General features: G+C 34.9%; 1 protein-coding gene across 1 annotated transcript in view; it reads right to left on the bottom strand.

The window, feature by feature from the left end:
* CENPE (centromere protein E) overlaps positions 1–20,211 on the bottom strand; it is a 36,394-nt gene that overhangs the window by 12,004 nt on the left and 4,179 nt on the right. Inside the window, exons 6-31 of the mRNA XM_051618279.1 lie at positions 19,950–20,031; positions 19,677–19,744; positions 19,520–19,591; positions 18,717–18,768; positions 17,804–17,891; positions 17,492–17,618; positions 16,723–16,842; positions 15,308–15,466; positions 14,806–14,950; positions 13,383–13,477; positions 13,015–13,071; positions 12,770–12,937; positions 10,508–10,582; positions 10,131–10,253; positions 9,639–9,773; positions 8,884–9,061; positions 8,273–8,427; positions 7,068–7,382; positions 5,981–6,292; positions 5,618–5,797; positions 4,420–4,629; positions 3,415–3,699; positions 3,170–3,328; positions 2,101–2,322; positions 777–939; positions 362–579 (exon numbers count right to left, since the gene is read on the bottom strand). Coding sequence (XP_051474239.1) covers positions 362–579; positions 777–939; positions 2,101–2,322; positions 3,170–3,328; positions 3,415–3,699; positions 4,420–4,629; positions 5,618–5,797; positions 5,981–6,292; positions 7,068–7,382; positions 8,273–8,427; positions 8,884–9,061; positions 9,639–9,773; positions 10,131–10,253; positions 10,508–10,582; positions 12,770–12,937; positions 13,015–13,071; positions 13,383–13,477; positions 14,806–14,950; positions 15,308–15,466; positions 16,723–16,842; positions 17,492–17,618; positions 17,804–17,891; positions 18,717–18,768; positions 19,520–19,591; positions 19,677–19,744; positions 19,950–20,031 — 3,963 coding nt within the window. The remainder of the gene's footprint in view (positions 1–361; positions 580–776; positions 940–2,100; positions 2,323–3,169; positions 3,329–3,414; positions 3,700–4,419; positions 4,630–5,617; positions 5,798–5,980; positions 6,293–7,067; positions 7,383–8,272; positions 8,428–8,883; positions 9,062–9,638; positions 9,774–10,130; positions 10,254–10,507; positions 10,583–12,769; positions 12,938–13,014; positions 13,072–13,382; positions 13,478–14,805; positions 14,951–15,307; positions 15,467–16,722; positions 16,843–17,491; positions 17,619–17,803; positions 17,892–18,716; positions 18,769–19,519; positions 19,592–19,676; positions 19,745–19,949; positions 20,032–20,211) is intronic.

Below are 20,211 nucleotides of genomic sequence, written 5' to 3'. Positions count from 1 at the left end.
CCACCCAGTTCACTGTCTTCACTGTTGTGAAGATACACCTCATCCTGAAGAGAAACAAGTGTCAGAATTTGTCGGCTTCTGTTTCAAAACTTTGGAGTTCAACTATGAAACATACTGCTTCAAATTAATTTAAAACATTCCTTTTAAGTGTTTTGATAAAGAAACCATGCATTTTCTGGTTCCTCATTTATTCCTAAATAACACAACCTTCAAATATCATTCCACAAGACAGAAGTTAAAGCATGCCAATATTCTTCAGTCTGTGTGTATAAGGTTAATAATTGTAAGGTATTTTTCAAGAATTAACCATTTTCCTCTATCAAGCATTTATAGTTGTTATTATACTTTAAGATAAAAGCACCTTATCAGCACTCTCCTGTAGGTTAATTTCCACTTTGTTCTTCTCTGCTTGAATACCTTCCAGCATTTCCTGGAGCTGATCTCTCTCCTGTGCCAACAAATCACACTGTTTCTCCAGCTGTTGAAGTTTATCACTTTCACTCTCAGTCTTTTCTTTCAGTTCTTCCAGTAGCTGGTCCCTTTCCTTAGTTAACAAATTTAAATCCTCATTCAACTTGACTACCTATTAAAAATATTTGAGTGTAAGATCAACACATAATTACCAAAAAAACCTTCTGTTGCTAAATCATATTGCCATAACATCAACTATTGGACAAATTTAACAGCACAAATTATCATGGGTAAAAATACCTGTTAGTCTAACGAGTCCTTGAGGGCACATCCCCTGAGCTACTTTTAAGAGTTTATTATGGTACTTGCCTTTTCTTTCAGTTCATTTATTTCTTCACTGAATTTTTCTTCAGTGTTTTGCAATTTCTCTTCTTTATCTGCTAGCATTTTCTTCTGGATATCAGCTTGCTCTTTCTGATGCTTTAGTTCTTCCTGCAGTCTTTCCATCTCTGTTAGGACTTTTAAGGACTGCAGAACAAGGTATTACATGGATGTTCACTCAGTATAATTAAGTTTCGCTTATTGGGAGTTAAGCATGCTAAGAGCATTTGAATTCTTAAGAGAGCACTATCAGAATAATCAGTCTTTTACTTTAGAAAAAATTCAGTTGTCATTCCCACATGCCTAGTTTAAGACTGGCAAAGGAAGACAGTCTTTAGAAATACAGTCTATCAACTTAAGAAAAAACAAAAGTCAGCAACACTAAAGAGGAAAGGGAAAGATATTTTGGAGGAAAGGGAGCATGAGGGAAACAGACCACACAGATAATTATTATTATTAAAAAAATAAAACGCACCATGAAAGATACCCTTAGTCTTGTGACAACTGCCACCAGTTACATAAAAAAATTTGTCCAACTTTAACAACAAGACGTAAATCGAAAAATAAAGATTTGATGATCCTAGCTTGCTGATTTTAGTTTTTAAATTAGCTGGGCTCTACATACTTGAGAGATCAGTGGTTCTGCCTGAGGTTTCATATAACTTGTATGAAAGCTTTTAATTCTTGAAATTATTTGTAGAGCTTCCCTTAGAAAAAACACTTACCAGGCTTCCTTTTAACTTTAGAAGTTACTAGCTTGGTTTTTGTTAAGTACATATATCTAAATCAATTTTTTCTAAAAATAAGTGTCAACATCAGCATACTTTTCAGGCTAATACTTGGAACACTCAATTCACTAATCTGATAGTAAATATGATGTCAAGAAGGAGAAACTGGATATCTAATCAGTTTCTTTGCTGGGTTTAGCTTTCTCTTCATCAATCCAGAATGAGCTGAAGTGGTAGAATTAAATGGTTAGATATCAGTAAACCCGGATCACTGCTTCTGTTCAAAGCTAAATGCAAAGGCACTGTGGATAAAAGATGTAACAGCACCTGGTGGAATGTTTGTCCAGCAGGTGGCAGAACACTGGGCCCAAATCTAGAGCACCACAGTAACCGAAAGGAAGGGAAGCAAGTAAGGGAAAGAAAAAACAAACAAGAGACAGATTCCAAAATCCAGATTGGACTAGTAAACTGCTGTGAACACGGGAGAGGAAGAAATCCTGAATAGGAAAAGGCTTCATGACCGAAATAAGTCCGTGTGGTACAAGGTGCCCTTAAAACAATTAAGAGATTTTATACATACTCTCTCCTTGCTTTCCTGACAGTTAGCCTCTAATTGGTCTTTTTCTGCTTTACAAATCTCGACCATTTGCTGTAGCTCATCTTTCTCCTGATTAAGTAAAGTGATTTTCTCAAGCTGCTGACAGATATGTTCATTCGTTGTTCTTTCAATTTGTTCTTTTTCTGCCAGTAGCTTGCCATATTCCAAAGAGACGTGGGTCAGGTTTTCAGTTACTTCCGTGAGCTGAAAGAATATAAGAACAGTACTAATATTGAATGGATAAAATTCATTTGGTGGTTAATTTCAAAACCCCTAAAAACATTATAATCTATTGAATTTTTTTGTCCCAGTAATTAGATTGTGATTTAAGCAGAGTGTTATTGGATCATATTTAACAAGAGGAAATATATTTCACTGTCTGTACATATGGGTTGTTATACTTGGATTATTTTACAGAAGACATCTGCATTATTTTACTGCTATTGTAAGAGAAAAAAAAATGCAACAATTTTTCTTAAGTTAATCAAATATCAGTGCTTCCATCTCATTGGTAGACAAAAGTGCGTGTGTAAAAACCATAGGCCATTATAATTCCATAAAAATTACTCCATTGGTGTAATAGCAAATAGAAGACAACACTTGTTAGACTCAATAGCTTCAGACGTGAAAATAGTAAGAAATTTACAGTACTGCAGCAAGTTAAAGAATGAGCTAAGTTCCCTTTTAGTTGCTCAAGTTTCTTCAGTTACATAGCTAAAAGACATTATTGGAATTTTAAGTTTTAAGACTAGGAAAATACATTGAGGTCAAAGAGCAGTATTTATGTCAAATAATAATCCATTGTTCAGCACTGAGGCATGTTTAGCTTTAAGTAATGGTTGCAGCTTAAAGGTAAAATTATATTTGAACATCTTCTCACTGCCTCTGTTTCTATAGAATTATTTTGAGAAGCAGTACAGGGAGCAAAAAGAAGGAAAAACTTTTAATTATGTTTCATTACTATATTTACTGAACCTTTACAAACTCAAGTCCTCAGAGGATATGGGGTTTCAATCCTGATATACATTTTTAGTTGACTTTATTTACTGACCTTCTGCTGCAGTTCATCAGTTGTTCCCTTCAATGCCTCTTGTGCTTTCAGGAGTTGATTTTCTTTTTCTGAAATACTTCCTTTCAGTTCCACAATAGTCTCCTGATGTTGTCTGAGAGAGTCATGAGCACATCTCAGCTCTTCCTGCATCTCTGAATTCTTTGGACAGAACACAGAGTACACAAAAATTAAGACTTAAGTTTAAAAAACCTCTTATCCTAAAGGAATAGGACTCCGTTTCTTACCATGCTAACTGTCTCCTGTACAGTTTCTCTTAGCTGGTCTCTCTCATTTTGGAGACTCTCCAGTTGCATTTGAAGATTACAATCTCCTCCTTCTGTCAGAGTGCTCACTTCTTGACAGTCACGCAACTTTGGAATAAGATCCATTCTCCCTATTTTTTCAGATTCTCTCTGACATTCGTTTGCCTTCATTTCTTCCATTTCATGGATTTTCTGTTGTGCCTGACTCAGCTCTTCTCTCAGAAGAATTAATTCTTGCTCAATAGATTTATCTTGAATCTGTGGTAACTATTTTATACAGAAATAGAAGTAATTGTATTTGGGAAAGTAGCTTTAAGATAAACACATCCAAACTTTGACAGGTTGGTTATGTAAAACAAATAGAAGCAATGTTTTAGAGAGATTTGTATTTTTTTTAGAATAGGACGACTGAATTCAATATGTAATTTAAGTTTCTTGAAATAAGAGAAGTAAAATCTGAAGTGAGGACTACTGAAACAAGTCAATTATTTCCTTGAAATTTGTCCACTCTCCCCATAAATATTAAAATATATGCACATATTTTACTTTTTCAAAGTGTACATGTAAGATGTATGCAAAAGTATGCCCAATTATGGAAAATATTGGCTGCAATGTCCCTTAACATACACTACCCGGAAAGAAGTCAGTTCTGTCTATGCTATGAAAAAGCAGAACCACCTCTCCAGATGAGCAATTTTTAAGCTTAATCTACTTATAAAACCACAACTCTGTGCAGATAAACCCAAATCACTACCATCCTATCAAGTTAAAATTCTACTTACAGAAAAAATGTTTGTCATATCCTATTAGTTGTCTATATACAAAGATACAGGTGGAATACATGTCAAGTATTAAATATTAAATCTGGTATTTAATGGTCTGCAGACAAGTACCAGGACCCTTTTCTCCTGTTTCTTTTGCAAATTATGTTAATTCAAGTGAAAGTATAAATAAGCATGCTTTCTCTTACAGCCTCAGCATATTTACCAGAGTTCCTTCCCCAAACTCTTCTTTTTTCAAATGTAAGCTGTCCAGCTTATCCTGCAACGAATTTTTCTCTTGTGTAAGGAAAAAGATTTGTTCCTTTAGAGCCTGAAGCTGATCGCCTTCTCTGCAGTTATTATTTTCTGATTTTTCTTTAGCAAGCTGGTCTCTCTCTAATGTTATGACGTTTATTTCTTCTATCATTTGCGATATCTATAAAAAAATGTGGAAACAGATTTTCCATCAATTTAAAACTAAAATGAAATAAAACAATGTGAGTTGGAAGGACTCTTTAAAGGTCAGTAGTCCAACCCTCCCCTACAATAAGCAAGGACATCTTAACTAGAACAGGTTGCTCAAAGAAAATTTGTTTGGTTTACTCTGCTACAATATTTTTAACATCAAACCACTAACAGAAAAAGAAAAACTCCAGAACCAGTCTTCAGCCTTTGTCCTCTGTTCTGTCTCTTTTGTAACCATTTAGCAGTCTCTTCTGCACTATTGGCCAGAACTTTATCTAAAAAAAAGTATGAGGGGAAGAAGCCAAATAAAAAATACCCTTTTGATTATTTTTACACATCTATTCCAAATTATGCAAATGCTGAATTTAAGACAATTGACTTACTGGGTCTGGTAGCTGATACACCTCAAGAAAAATCCAGTCTCATATACTAGAGATTCTCCATCCAAACAAACTGCCACTGAAGCAAATATGTAGTACACAATATCCTCAGCACCCTTCTTTGTCAATTGTTGCACAAGCATAAAAAACCCCAGTGGATCAGCCTTCTGCTCTGTGTTGGGAACTGAGCTGCTGTTTACAACCACATGCTATGCTTCTCATTGGGACTGAGTGATAGGAAACATTAGCCTCATTCCTAGACCTACATAACCCTTCTCTTGCCTTCTATTTGCTATCTAATGCCACCACTTAAACTGACAACCATGGGACATGCTAGTTAAGCAAAGGTTTATTAAAGTGTACATTACAGCTTGAAGCTCTACACATTTAGATCTGGTAAACAGATACTGGTGAAGACTTGAATCAGGCAGTACTACTTTCTTGCCCAATTTCTACTGACAGCTGAGAAGTTTTCTAGAGTGCAACCAGAAGAGATTATAAATCAGACTAACTAGGCTCGTTTTCACTGTTTGAAAACACATAAAAAGCATTATTTTTAAATATAACATGATGTTTTACCTGCATATTGAGTTCTGCAATGGTTTTCCCTAGTGCCTCTTCAACACTCAGAATCCGAGATTCTTTTTCAGAAACACTTTCCTCCAACTTTTTGACAGTCTCCCGGGATTGCTTGAGAGAACTCTGTGTATCTCTCAGCTCTCTCTGTGTATCTCTCAGTTCTTCATGGGCCAAAATATTCTTTGGAATAAAAAGAAGAAAATCCACAATAGAAAATAAGTATTTTGCAACGTTAATAAGTACTCCTTGATTAAAAAAAGTCCACACACAAAACCCCACTCCTTATAAACTATGTTGAAATATAATATTATTAGTCTTCCCCTTAACTTGTGTGGTCCATTTCTATGAAGGCAAAATTCCTACCATTGAAACAGTGTCTTTTATATCCTCTTTGAGCTGGTCTCTCTCAGCTTGAAGACAATCCTCTTTTTGCTTCAGGTCATCTCTTTCCTGGGTTAGAGTTTTTATTTCTTCTTGACATTCAGTAAGCTGCTGAAGAACTGACTGGATCTCTAAATCCTTGGCCTCTAGACTCAACTTTGCAATCTTCTCTTGCTCTCTTAATTGCTCCATTTCATCTAGCTTCTGCTGAGTCTGAATGAAATCTTCTCTCACCTCAAGAAGTTGTTTGTGCTCAGCTGTCTTTTCTTCCAGTTCTTTTATTTTTCTAGAAAGCTTTAGTTTGTAAAGGAAAATATTAGACATTTCAATTGTAATGCAAATCTGTGGATGTGCTAATGTTGTCACAGAAAATTATGTTAGTTTAGAAAAGGTGAGAGATTCTAATTTTCAAAAAGAGAATAGGAAGTTCATCGTTTCACGTTAAGTCACTGCCTATATTCTTGCTCATATTAAGTGAGCATTCGTTCATGGAACCTTCCTGTGGTTTTCTCCTTAGCAGCAAAAGTCTTACTAAAACGTAACACCACACACAAAACTGTAGTGTAGCTTAGGAATTATCAAACTAGGAGTTATCAAATCCATAGCTGGAACATGACAGCCATATCAGTGCTGATACGTGGCGAGGTTCTCCCCCCTTTTTAAAGTGCCAGTTTATACAGTGATTCTCTTTGACTTTAAAGATCTTCTCTTCTAAACAGACTCCAGTTCCTGATGAGGAAACTTTGACTTTAGATAGAGTTAGTCATAGCAGCATCTTAAAAAAAAATAATTGCATAACATATAAATTAATAATGGGAAAAAAATTAAAAGGTCAAGTACAGAAGAACATATAACCTGGAGCAACATAGAGATTTCTTTGCCTATGAAGAGACTGCATAATCTTACAACCTTATACACCTGGCATAGAATAAGTAATATCCACTCATGCTACAGGAATTTCAATGATAGTGTTATTTATACATTACAGACACTTATTCAAAAAAGTTTGTTTATACTGTGAATGAATTCCTCATGTCTTAAATGTAAAAAGGAGCAAGCTGAAACCGACCTCTAATTTCACTTCATCCAAAGTTGTTTTAGACTCTCGTGCTTCTTTAGATAGATTATCTATTTGGAGCTTCATTTGTTCATTGTCTTCTGATGCAGCTACATATTTTTGCTCTAGTTCTTGATGGAGCTGTTTAAGAGTTCCATATTCCTGATCAGACTTTGCATATTTAAGTTGTGCATCTGCTAAATCATCTTTTGATTTTCCAATTTCTTCAGTCATATGTTTCAGTCTAATTTCATTATCAGCTATTTCAGAAAGTAGCTTTTCTCTTTCTAATTTTAGTAAGTGTAGCTCCTCACATTTCTCAAGAATCTGCCAACAGAAAAATAATAAACAGCATTTTCTAAATCAGTATTTCTCACAGCTGAATAAAAACACCCAAATTCATATGCAGATATATGAAAAAGCACAGGGCAAACACAGCACACAGTACATTAGGTTTTGCAGTGTTGGGAGGGAGCTGTCTAGCAAACAATGCTTCAAAGAAAAGACGGACAAGCCCCTTCCAAAACCTCAAAACCCCTTGTCTAACTCTTCAGATGTTCATTAAATATACCCTTTTTCTGATGTTTGAGCTAAGACTGGACAAATAATCCTAACTGTAACTCCTAATCTGAATATTTAGGTGTTCAATACTTCATGATACAGAGTTTATAAAGTTGTTAATGTCTAATTAAGTTTTGTTTATTAGTGGAAGTAGACCACTGGAAGGGTTTACAACTTTTTGCAAAGCATTCACAAGTTTGAGAGATTACTTGCCCAGGATACATCTCACTGCACATACGTAGTAGCAGGTGTTTAAAGATAAAGAAATCTAGAAGTGTCTGCAAAGAAACCCTTTAAGACACATTTATAGCAAACTTAGCAGACTAAGGCCTAACCTGCCAGTAAAAAGAAACATTTCCTTACAAGTTTTACAGAATTTGCAATTTAAACCTGTCAGTTCTCAAGAAGCATTTCCACTAAGGGGTCTTGAAATACTCTTTGCCCAATTAGACAAAAATTCCATTTTAGAACAGTAAACCAGGATCAAACACCATTGTACAAATACACACAGTTATCAATGGTGACCAAATACACTGGCAAATGTTCAACTAGAAATAACTCAGGTTGTTTGATTCAAAGCAACTTTTGGTTTCACTATCGTTGCCCGTCATGTACAATATAAAAAAAATAAGGAAAAAGTTAATTTTTTTGTTTACCTCTTTCTGCTGTATTTCAACAGTATTCGGTAGAGATTGAAATTCTGATAGCTCATTGACTTGTTTTTGTAGGATTGCCTTCTCTTTCAGTGCTTCTTCTAGTTCTTCTTTTAAGGCAGCTGCCTTTTTTTCTACCTCCGCAAGAAAGAGCAGACCTAGAAAATTAACAAGTGTAGATTAAAAAGAGCGTGAGAGAAGAAAAGCATGTTTTAAATTAAGCAGGATATTTATAATGCATTTTAGATGTCATAGCAGCATCATTTCAGAAAAGTATATTTTATAATGGCCAACAAATAAAATACGAAACCACAGGTCCAAATATAGTTACTACTTGTTAGATTAACCTAAGATTTATTTCAGATTCTCCCTAACAACCTTCATTAACTTGACTGGATTTGTGCAAAATACAGAAGATTCCATAATTAACAGATTTCTGAGTAGTTCAAGAAAGTGCTAAAGTAGTTACTATGTGCCAACAGTACCAGGTACTTAAATATTTTATACTGATGAAGGTCTAAATATTTGAAAAAAACATGAGCCAGTCCTTCCTATCCACCTCACCACTATGGGGAAAAGGCAAGAGAGGGAAAAAGAACCAACTGAAACAGTACCTTTTGGAACTTTACCCTCCATCAGTGATGTTAGTCTTGTATTTTCTTGAAATGCAGACTGCAACTCTTTCTGCAAGTCAGCTTGCATTTTTTTGTAACTGGCTTTTCCTGCTTCTACTTGGCTTTGATAGAGTTGAACATCCTTTTGCATTTGCTTGTAATTATTTAAGAGTTCATTCTTCAGGAAGAAAAAACAGCATGCAATTCACACAAAATACATCTACTTGCTTAACATTTAGATATTTCATCTGTCACATTTCCTGTTGTCATTCTGAACAACTTAGGCCCTGATAAATGTGGCAGAATAATCCATAATTTAACATCTATATTCCTGTTAGAGTCCTCTAACAGTCATGGCCAAAACTACTTCTACTACTTTGTCTTTACTCTTCAAATGTTCAAAGTAAGCTCCATTCCATTTCTCTGTGTTCACATCTCATTTGCTTTTATTCTATGGTAAAATTAGGTTTGGAGTCTTTTGTCCTAGTAACTCCCTGAAGACTGTTCATTTTCTCTCTCTACTGGTAAATCTAAAACTAGCTACACACTCCTGTGGAAGAAGCCTGTTTTTATCTTTCTCCTGAAAACTCCTTTGCCGTGAATTCTGTAATAAGAACCAGTACTTGGCACATGATCCATTAGTTTTGTCCAAATACATCTTGTCATTATTGATTGCATTCTTCATTAGTCTGGGAACAGAGAGACCTTTTAACAGCATTTCATACAGCTATAAATGCAGTTTAACAGGTACTTGCCATCTTTTCCTTCAGCTCCAGATTTTCAGTTCTGAGAAAAGCAGATTCTTTTTTGGCATCCAAGGCTATGGTTTCACTATCTAAGAGTGATTTGTTCAGCTGCTGAATTTCCTCAATTAACTTATCAGAATCTCCCTGAAAAAGACAGATACTCAAATAAATTTAAAAAAAGCCAAAATAAAGCATATGCATTTATCATGATGTGGTTAAAATGTAAATATAGATTCAAAAACTTGCTAAGTTTACTCTACTTGGTAAGTTTACTCTAAAAGGAACTAGTCTGAGAGATGGGATAAAGAGCAGCATTTCCCATAGCTACACTTCACTAGATTACTGCTGAGTAATAATGTAGTAACCAACGTTTTAAATTTAGTAAAAAAGTTATCCTAACATCTGTAGGGAAGGACATTTCAATTAGGTCAAGGTGATACCTAAATTTAAGTAATCTCCAACACATCCACCTCTCAACCCAGCAAAAAACCTCAAATTTACCACCGAAAGAGATGTGTCTGTCTTCTCTGCTCCTGCTTTCTCTAACTCTTCCACACGATTCTGTAATATCCTTATTTTGTTCTCTTTCTCTTTCAGCTGTTCACATTTGGAGTTTATTTCTGCCTAAAAGTTGAAGGAAAAAAAAAGAGAAGGGAGATTCTAGTGCTCAGTTTGGTTTTTCAGGTAAGAATTTCACAAAAACCTGCTTCGTACATAGCAAGCGTTCATGGGGTGTAGACAGATCCTCCTTAGTTGGTAAGACTAACTAGAGTCCAGGGGTGTCTAGGTTGTCCTCAGCAGATACAGTATTTTAAGATAAAACAACCAAGCACATTTCACATAAGTCTTATAGCACATGAATTCATCGACAGGCTCACCTCAAGTTCCTCATTGTACACTTCGGCATTTGAAACTAGATTCTTTAAGTTGGTAACTTCATGCATTAGTTGTATCTGTGGAGCAAAGTGAAGCAAAATTGCAGGGCATGTTAGAAAGCACCCACACCAGTAGTTTTAGTTGCCAACACCATGAAAATAAGCAATGTCTATCTTACATTGTTTGCTGTTAGTGGGGAAGCCATACATACACGCACAAATCTAAACAGCTACAAAGCAAGTTGCTACATAACCTTCCAAATAGATAGATGAGATGCAAAGCTTAGTTTTAGCTTCCCAGTAATTAAAAAGGATTTAAGTACAATTTAAACTGCAACATTTTGAGAAGCAAGAGCAACACGATCAAAGCATTTAATGCAGAATTTGTACAGCTATGACACTTCAAATTCTAGTTATGTTAAGCAGCTTTTTATGACACAGTGCAGATATTTACAATTTAATTTATCCACTAACAAAAATGAGAAGGTGCCAAAACTGAGGTAAAGCAAGCCATGAACACATGCAGTGGCATCCTCCAAAAGGAAGCACAAGTGGAAGACTAGATAAAAATCGCTTCTAAAGCTGAAGAGCACTTATTTTGGTCTTTGTTAAAAAACCTTTACAATAAGCACTAATCTACAATTATTTCTGTGTAGTCACAAGTGTAGGTATGGAGAAAATCCAATCTGTAATTTTAATACCACTGAAAAGCTTTAAAATGAGCACTGACTTGAGTATTTCTGTAGTTAGGAGTATAGCAAGAGGAAAACCGAGTATGTAATCTTAAAATCAGAGGATAGTTTTAAGAAGATATGGTACAATCCTACTGTTGTTAGTAATTTAATATCATTATTAAAATAGAGTTTACCTGCATGTACCTGCGGTGATTTAAATGGGTGGATTTCAACTAATGTATTTAGTGATGTGATCTTACAGTATTACTGTAATTAATTTATGAGGGTATCAACAGATGCTTACATTTTATGGACTGTTTTCACATACATGTCTGAAAACATGAATCACTCAAATAGCAGTTCTTGTAATAGAAGCTATTTTAGAACACTGCATCTGTTGTTATTGCACACAACATACAGACATGCAAAACTTTACAGGGAAAACTGAAGATTTGTTAAAAATTGGCTGATAAGGATGATACCACAGTTAGCCTAGCATACAAAGGGATCTCCTAAAAAGAATCTTAAATACAAGCTAAATCAGAATCCATTATGGATCCATTTTGTTTCAGATCCACAAGCATTTGGAAGAACACAATGAAAATGAGGGCTAAACTTGTTAAACTGTAACCTCAAACACCAGAGGGATGTAACTTCAGCTTCAGCCTTAGTCTCACAGTCAGAAGATATTAATGAACTAGTGTGTACAAGTAATCTGCAGAGAAGGTATCAGGAAAGAAATGGAATAATACATCCATTTGTCAGTACCTCAAGATGTTTGGTTTGAGGTTTTACTACTTCAGTTTAAGGGGTTTTTAGGAGTTTGTGTGTGTGCGTGTGTGTGTGTGTGCACGCATGCGTGCAGTGACTTATTTGATGGTCTAGCCCTTGGGCAGTTAGAACCCAATACCAGTAATACCTATTTTAGGTTACAGAATCAGAGCATAAAACATTTGGACAAACAATGTACATCTTCATTAACAGCACAAGGAGGAGAAAAGTGAAACCCAGCATTTTCTGCATCATAAATCATCCAGTAGGTAGGTTTACCTTTTCTGACTTCCTGGCACAAAATACAACGTTTTTATTTTTCACAAACATTACTATTCACACTATTACTTTAAATTATTTTATTGCTGAGTTAAATAATATATTAAAAGTTAATGCTCACTGTTCAATGGATTACCAAAAGCCAGAGTTATTTTGGATCATAAGCCAAGATGTTTTGCACAAGAAATACATGACATACAGTTTAGCAACCATATTTGAACTTGAAAACAGGTAAGAAATTTGTTTATGCAGCAAAACAACTTTCTCTTGCAGAAGTCTAGAGTGAAATTCAGATAATGCATATATAAAGATACTTGATACATATACACACAAAAATAGACATTTAACCAGACTTCAAAATGTAAGTCTGAATTTTGCACTAAGTTCAGTTTAAAACTTGGGTTCATTCATTCTAATGCTGAACTTAGCTTGTAACATCACATGTTTGTGAATCAACATCTAAGTATATGTACCCTGAATAAACTCTATAAAAACATTTCAGCATAGGGGATTCTTCTGTGTTTATTTCCATGCATCTTACCTCATGATCTTTTTGTGTTTGTTTTTCCAGTGCTTCAAATTCATCCATTTCTATTTTTTCCTTCAGTTTCTCCTTCATTTCATTTATTTCCGATTTCAACTGCTCATTTTCCAATACCAGGTTATTAAAGTTAGCTTGAAGGGCATTGACCTCATTTACAGCAATATCCTGAAGAAGCACAAGAAACTTTAGAAGCTGTTGTTGAGAAGTCAGTCTTATTTCTAGAAAATACAGAACAGACTTACCTTCTCTAGGGCCAATGCTTCACAGAGCTGCACAGATTCTTCAAAGTCTCTCTGAGTCTAGAAAAGGAATCGCTCTCAGTTAATTCATCTACAAGATCAAGCAATTTCAGTATTATATTTCTTGCTACTTGTCTTTTTATCGCTAGTCCTCTTTAAATCCCAAAGCTTACTGGATCATTTGCCACACAACCCACACAGAATCATCACACAACATCAGAAATTACCAAGAGTCTTCCTAACCAGTTATAATAATTCTTCAGACATACAGAAGAATTTTAGTGTTCTACAGAAGCACAAGTCTGATCTTAGAGAAGCATGTATATGTATAGGCATTGTATTAAGATGACCAAAATAGATTATGTAGTTACCCAATTCATGTTAGGTCCAGCAGTCCATTCTACTTCTGAAATTTGATCAGTAGCCATCAGAAATTGGCTGTCATGTTCAGAATTCTCTAACATAGCTGAAAAGAAAGATGTATTTAAAAATACAGAGTATCTAGAATTATTTTCTTATCAAATAATTTTATCACATTGGAAACAATTCTTCAATAGCACACTGAGTATTGTAGAGTGGCTTGGGTTGGATGGACCTTAACAATCAGCTGGTTCCACCCCTGTGCACAGGCAAGTACACCTCCCTCTAGGCCAGGTTGCTCTAGTCAAACATTCAATGACACAGATATAGTAGGACTTCTGAATCTCATGAAATCTCTTGTGAAAGGGAGCAACGCTGAAGTTCAGCCTCTACGTTTATGCTTATCTCCTTACCATATGTTAATGAATACTAAATCAAATCTAGAGTATACTTACTTACAGACTAGTAAAATCATTTAAGTGTCAAGGAAATAACCACTCAACAGTATCCTGCAAGATTTAAAGAAAAGAGCACCATCTCCCCCACGCAGAAAAATACCACACAATCCACACAAGCAAAAAAGTTTGACAGAAGAATAGGTTCAGCAACAACACAGTCCAAATATTCTCATCTTCAGTTCAACATTTTTTGTCCCTCACTCATCTAAGTAAGTCCTTGAATTTCTCTGTATCTTAATCTGATCTTTGAATAATTACTTCTCTATTCTCACTGAAAATTTTGGAATTCCACATGCTCCCCCCACACCCTTCACCCCCCTCCTTTTTAGGGGAAGAACACAGTTTGGACGGATAGTCTGTGTTAAAGAATAACTGGCTACTTTTACGAAAAACTGGAGCGTAGGGGTAGGATGTGTGGTGTAAGTATTTGTAGACCCTGACTTTTACCTCACAGCTTTTACATTTGGTTTTAACAAATTCAAAGTTCAAGATACTGAAGAGAAGTCAATTTGTTGTAAAATCCATACAGAGATATTTGGGGGTTTTGTTTTGATGTGGGTTTTTTCTTGTTCTATCAGATAGTAAAATTATTCCCTTTGGGAAACTAAGTAATGCTTGCAAAGTTATCTAACAGGAATTTGCTAGTCATCATTTCACCTGTAAGACTCATGTCCCAACTTCTAAAATGAAATGTACCTTATTTCCAGCACAAGAACTACCAGTATTATTGTGCTAGAACCACTTTCCTTTCAGGCAGCATTCTTTGCTAGCAGACACATGTTATTTCTGTATGGGATAAAGAAACTCTTAAAACTGGGTTCATGGGACAACTTGAGTAGTATAGTGCCAAGTAAATGTAGCTTTTATATTGTTAGCAAATAATTTGCATTTTAACTTAAATTTATTAAAAAGGGATTATTTTTAGTTTCAAAAGCTGCTTTGCAGCATTTCCTTATTTTTTCTTGAAGATACTTACAATCTTCCATGTCTGGTAGTGACAACAGAGACATTTTCATTTTTTTTGTTTCAGTCAGCCTTGGCTTTTCAAAGTCATCAAAATAGCTTACATTTGCCTGGTTTATTTTGCCAGGAGCCCAAGTAACTCTTCTTCTTCTCTTGGCCTTTAAAAACAAAAAAGTATTTACAGAAAAAGTTATACAACCAAAGCACCAAGTAAAGAATAGTTGTTGCATTAGTCTAGTTTGATAACAGTAACAGCAGCTAACTAGACAGTGTTTCGTAATTTCTTAAAATTTAAACTACAGCAAAACTGTTTGAAAGCAAGTCTCTGCAGTCTTTTCACAAGGCAACATTCAACTGATACTCAGAAGTTATTTTAAAAGTTACCCCTTTAAAAGTAAGAAAATGTGTGAAAATTGCCAAACTTTTTCTTCATTGTCAGTACAACCCTAGATATTCAGTATTACCTTTTGCAAAGCATTTCAGTTTAACAAATAAGATCTATAACAGGTGCTTACTTTAGCATTCTGTTTTGAGGAAAAGGAAGCAGAAGTCACCAGCATCTCAGTTAAGTTTCTTATCCTGTCTTCTTGTACTTTTTGAAGAGAATTTTTTTCTTCCAACAGCTGTGCCAATTGGTCTTTTTCCATTGCATGCATTTGAGTCTTTGAGGACACCTTCCATAAAAAAAAGAACATTAATCAAACTGATATTTTGAGAGCATAAACTATTTCCGTAGAAGATACAAAATTACTAATATTTAAAAACAACTACACATACATTCTTTTAAGTGTGAAAGAGCAGTCTTTAATCTTTAACAATGAAACTGACTAAAGGTGTCAAAACTCTGCCAAGCAATACAGCCTCGGATTTTTCTAGGGACAAAAAAGCATTCTTTCAAGGGCAACACAGTTTAAGATGACCTTCCCATGGTGGCAGAAGCCTGAAGCTCTTTGACAAGTATAATTCAATTGTGAAATAACAGCAAGGTACTCTAACACATGTGGTCACTTCAAATTTGACGTATTGAAAGTTCGTTATTATATAGCAACTGCTGGACAGTAGCTGTTTTGTCAACTTTATCATAAGCATACAATACTTTCAGTAACTCTAAAGTTCACATGGGACTTTCCAACACACTCTTCTGTGCTTAAGTACTTTATTCACTACCTACAGTCTCAGAACATAGCAAACACTTTTGGGTGCAAGTTTATACTGCAAATTAATTTTCTAAAAATAAGAGGCTATTTTTCCTTAAAATTTTGTACTAGTTTTTTCTATTTGCAAAAAAAGATCTTTTGGTTATTTAATTCACAAAAATGGTATGTTCAGAAACGTGATTTTCCTGTGTTTTATCTTTTATAATCTATGTTCTTAACAAGACTTGCAAGACCGCTTCTCAACTCTCAATTTTTAGAGAAAGATGAACAGATGAGACTATTTGGTGGGAAGTTACTATTACTCATTTTCTAAATGTCTTCTGCCTGCACATGACATAAGTTTTGCCACTGATCTTATGTAGTTGTAACTTCTTGCAACTCAAACTGAAGATAAACATTGGTAAGGGGGAAAAGTATGAGCTAAGTTGGACTCTTTAATTGAAGTGGAAGAAGTTTTTTAATGTCAGTTTTTGATCTGTGGCAATATAAAAATGCCCTGTAAGACATGACAAATTATAGTTCTTTAAATACATTAACCTTCAGAAAGATAGCATTTCACTTAGTTGATCTTACTCAGTATTAGCTTTCACACAGGTATGTTATCAATTGTTCTAAACTTCACATCACCTTTTCAGTTTCTATTATTTCAATAGAAATGACAGCTATCGCTATCAACAGTTTACCAAGCCCTCCAGATTTAACTGATACTCATTTAAAACAGAATGTTTTCAAATAGCTATCAAGACTAAAGGTACTTTATGTTTATTACATACTTCCTCCAGCTGCTTTTTCAAATCCAGAATTTCTTTACGATATCTCTTTAGGAGTGCATCATCATCAAGTACTTCGTTTACTTTTGGAGTGTTCTTCATTCTTTTGGCTGTATTGGCAAACTGGAAGAATATTCTCTTATGGGCATTAGTTAGATATATATTGAAAGACTGTCTCATATTTCCAACAGAATTAAAGGGACAGTTTATTACGTGAAAAGCAACATAAAGGACACAAATATTTAGATTTGCTTATTTTAATATATTCTAAGCTTTGAAAAGTATGTTTTCTTTGCTTGATACCAATACCTAAAGAATTAAGCCTAACATTAAAGCAAAAACATACCAAGTTATTTAAAAAAACCCCACAAACACCTTAAGAGACCACTAAAAAGGAAGACAATTCTACCTAAAAAATACAGTTAATTAATAGTTCAATTACTGTCCTTCCTGTAGGACCTGACATCTTATGTTAATGCAGACTTGCAGTTCTAACTGTATTTGGAAAAGAAAACTAAGAAAGCAGAGGTTATCTACTGCCTGTAAGATGAGAGGAGGAGTTTTGTTCCAACTGCCAGAAAGCTCTAGACAACATAGTACAAAAGGGTGAATAGGAAAAGATGCTGTGGACAAAACAAGTATTCCAAGTCCTCACAGAATCTGCAGATAGTTCTAGTGACTACAGATCCAGCAAGTTACATCTTTCAGCCCTACAACTTGTTTACAGTGTAACCTTGAGTCAGAATAATGTTTGAATATAGCCAAATATTACCTGAAGAGTACTGAGCGTTTCATCAAAAGAAACAGGAGTAATTGTACAAATAATAACTGTCTTAGCATTTCCTCCAAGGGAGTTCTGCAGAATTCGAGTCAGTTTGCTGTCTCTGTAATTTATAAAGCTGATGAAAAAGAGGGACAAAAAAAAGAATGAATTCATATTTTTGTATAGAAAAAATAGTAAATGTCTGTTCTAGAGGCAAGAAGTTATTTGAAATAGTTACCTATGTAAAATAGGGTTATATATAAAGGATTGCAATTTCTTAGTTGATTCTCTTAAAACAGGTGTACAAGCACAAGTGCTTACCCAGAAGGGTCATCACAAAGTTTTTTGATAACTTGACCCAGAATGAACAGGCTTCGGTTTATATTGCAGCCTTCTTTCAGTCGGAGACCTAGGTAGTATCACAGTGTTTAAAAAAATTACTTATTTTTAAATTTAAAACAACATTAAGATACATTTGCAACCTATCATGCTTTTGTGCTACGTTATGTTTACAGGTGTTATCCAAGAGTTAAATCTCAAGTGCCACACTGTATTATGACACATCAGCACCCAGTATCAAATGCTTTATAACTGAAATGCATCAAAACATAGTAATCTATCAGAAACAAACAAGAATAATAATTATATAGTAAGTAGATGAGGTCATAAAAGCTTTAATTTTGATCCCCGTTTAGATTTTGCAGATGTCCATATTTACACCTGTAAATATACCAGGCCAGTTTTAGATAGAACTTGGGGTTAGTTATTCCTTTTAAGAGAGAACTGTAACTTGTGTTCCTCTCAGATAATTTTTTAAAATCATAACAGCATTTTTGTGCAGCTTCATGCCATCATTGTTAACAAGCAAGCTTCCTCTTAGCTAAAGAGTGAGCCATGTTTTTACTCTTCACCTTTACATACGAGTCCCTACAAGCTTTTAATGATTTCTTCAATACAGGTGAATCTTTACTGATTCATCTCCATTCTGTTAGCTCAGTGCATGACTCTTGCTGGACCTGCTATTCTAGAAAAGCCATATTACCACCTAATTGTTTGCACTTTACAGCATTTTCAGCGTTTTCCTGAGTAGATCCTGCCCTACCAAGCAGAAGAGAGATTACTTATAGTAAGTAATGCAACAGTACATAGATAAAATAATTTCCTTTCTATCAGAGTCTCACATAAGGGTTAATTAACAGAAATGGTCATCAGGAGAGCCTCATTTAACACTCACCTTCAGATCCTGTTTGACTGGCCCTTTCACTGCCTGCCAGATCCACCAAGTTCTGCAAATTAATTATTTCACAGGTTAGTTCTGAGGCAATTTAGTTTCAGATGCTCATAATTCTAAACTTCTAAGAATTTAATAATCTAAAGTTAAACTTAGAAAAAAAACAAGAGATCTGACATTATTTAAAGTAATCCATAGGTACTACACACATACCAACCAATAATTTCAGGATACATAAGGACATAGAATAAGGATTTGTGAACTCTGCTGATACCACCCTGAAGAATATTTCAAACTAGCAGTGCAATTGCTGCTACCAAAAAATAAACAGTTTCTCAATATAGAAGTGTTAACTACAGATTCAAACTGTAGGAAGCTTCATAGAATCACAGATCATCTAGTCCAATCTTCCATGTTTAAGAGAGACTAGATAAAATGTTATAGCACCCTGTCCTGAATCAGCTGTATGTCCTTGTCTGTTGTTGTGGGGTTAGGGAAAGGAATAAACTAAATACCAGAGGAAAAGCCTCATTCTAGCACAAGCTCCTCAATCTAGCAAAAGCTATCTAGGAACTATTCTCATGTCAGAATTCCCTTTGATGGGAACATAACCTTTGGGTAACAGTCCAGGAGTCTTCCTCTATACAATCAGAAACACAATTTCTACTTAAGAAATGTCTGACAGAAGTTAACAACAAAGTATGCTTGTAATGTCATTATAAAGTAACATTCTTCTCTCAAACAAGAGGTAACAGTATATTCTCTATGTAAATGTCTATTATAAAACTTCTCAGAGTACAGCTTACCAAGTGGGATACCATCACTGCTCCATCACAGTTGGTATTTGCTGGGTCACTTCGTTCTCTGCTTTCAATGATCTGGAAGAGGGTGCAATAAAGTTTCTGCCACTTCAAAAAGAACAGCACCACTCCCCCTCCCCGCCAATAGTGAAACAGTTGTTACCATTCTGAAGATAGTGTGAGAACGGCTGCTGTGTTCATTCATTTTTGTTTCTCCATAGTGGCGATTTTCTGTCAAAAGCAATATTAGAATACTTTTGCTTACAACGTTGATAAACTTGAGATAACAGACAAAATACACATTTTAAAACCACCTGAAAACATTGGTCTCTGTATGTAGTTTCAAAGAGGTAACACATTATTCTAGATACATCAGATTCATCAGTGCTTTTCTAAGATATCAACTGACACTGTTTAAAAAAGCCAGACAACTTACTTTCTCCTTTTCTGATCCATTCCATAACTTGTTCTGGGGCAACCACCACCTCTTCAATCAAATCTTCTACATACGTATTCCTCTTAAGAACAAAAACAGTAACAAGTTTTACTGAACTCTAAAACTCCCTTCAACACTATAAGCTAACATTACCAGCAATTACTATTGTATTTATTCTGGTTTGCTTCCTTAAGAGGAAATAACTTCAGTTGAATGTGTTTTTACTCTGAATACAAGGAACAGGGAAGCTTAGACCTTTATC

Source organism: Apus apus, chromosome 4 (genome assembly GCF_020740795.1).
Source record: "Apus apus isolate bApuApu2 chromosome 4, bApuApu2.pri.cur, whole genome shotgun sequence".
Classification (NCBI taxonomy): Eukaryota; Metazoa; Chordata; class Aves; order Apodiformes; family Apodidae; genus Apus; species Apus apus.
Note: the sequence above shows the minus strand (reverse complement) of the source record. Positions and strands in the feature narration are given on the sequence as shown.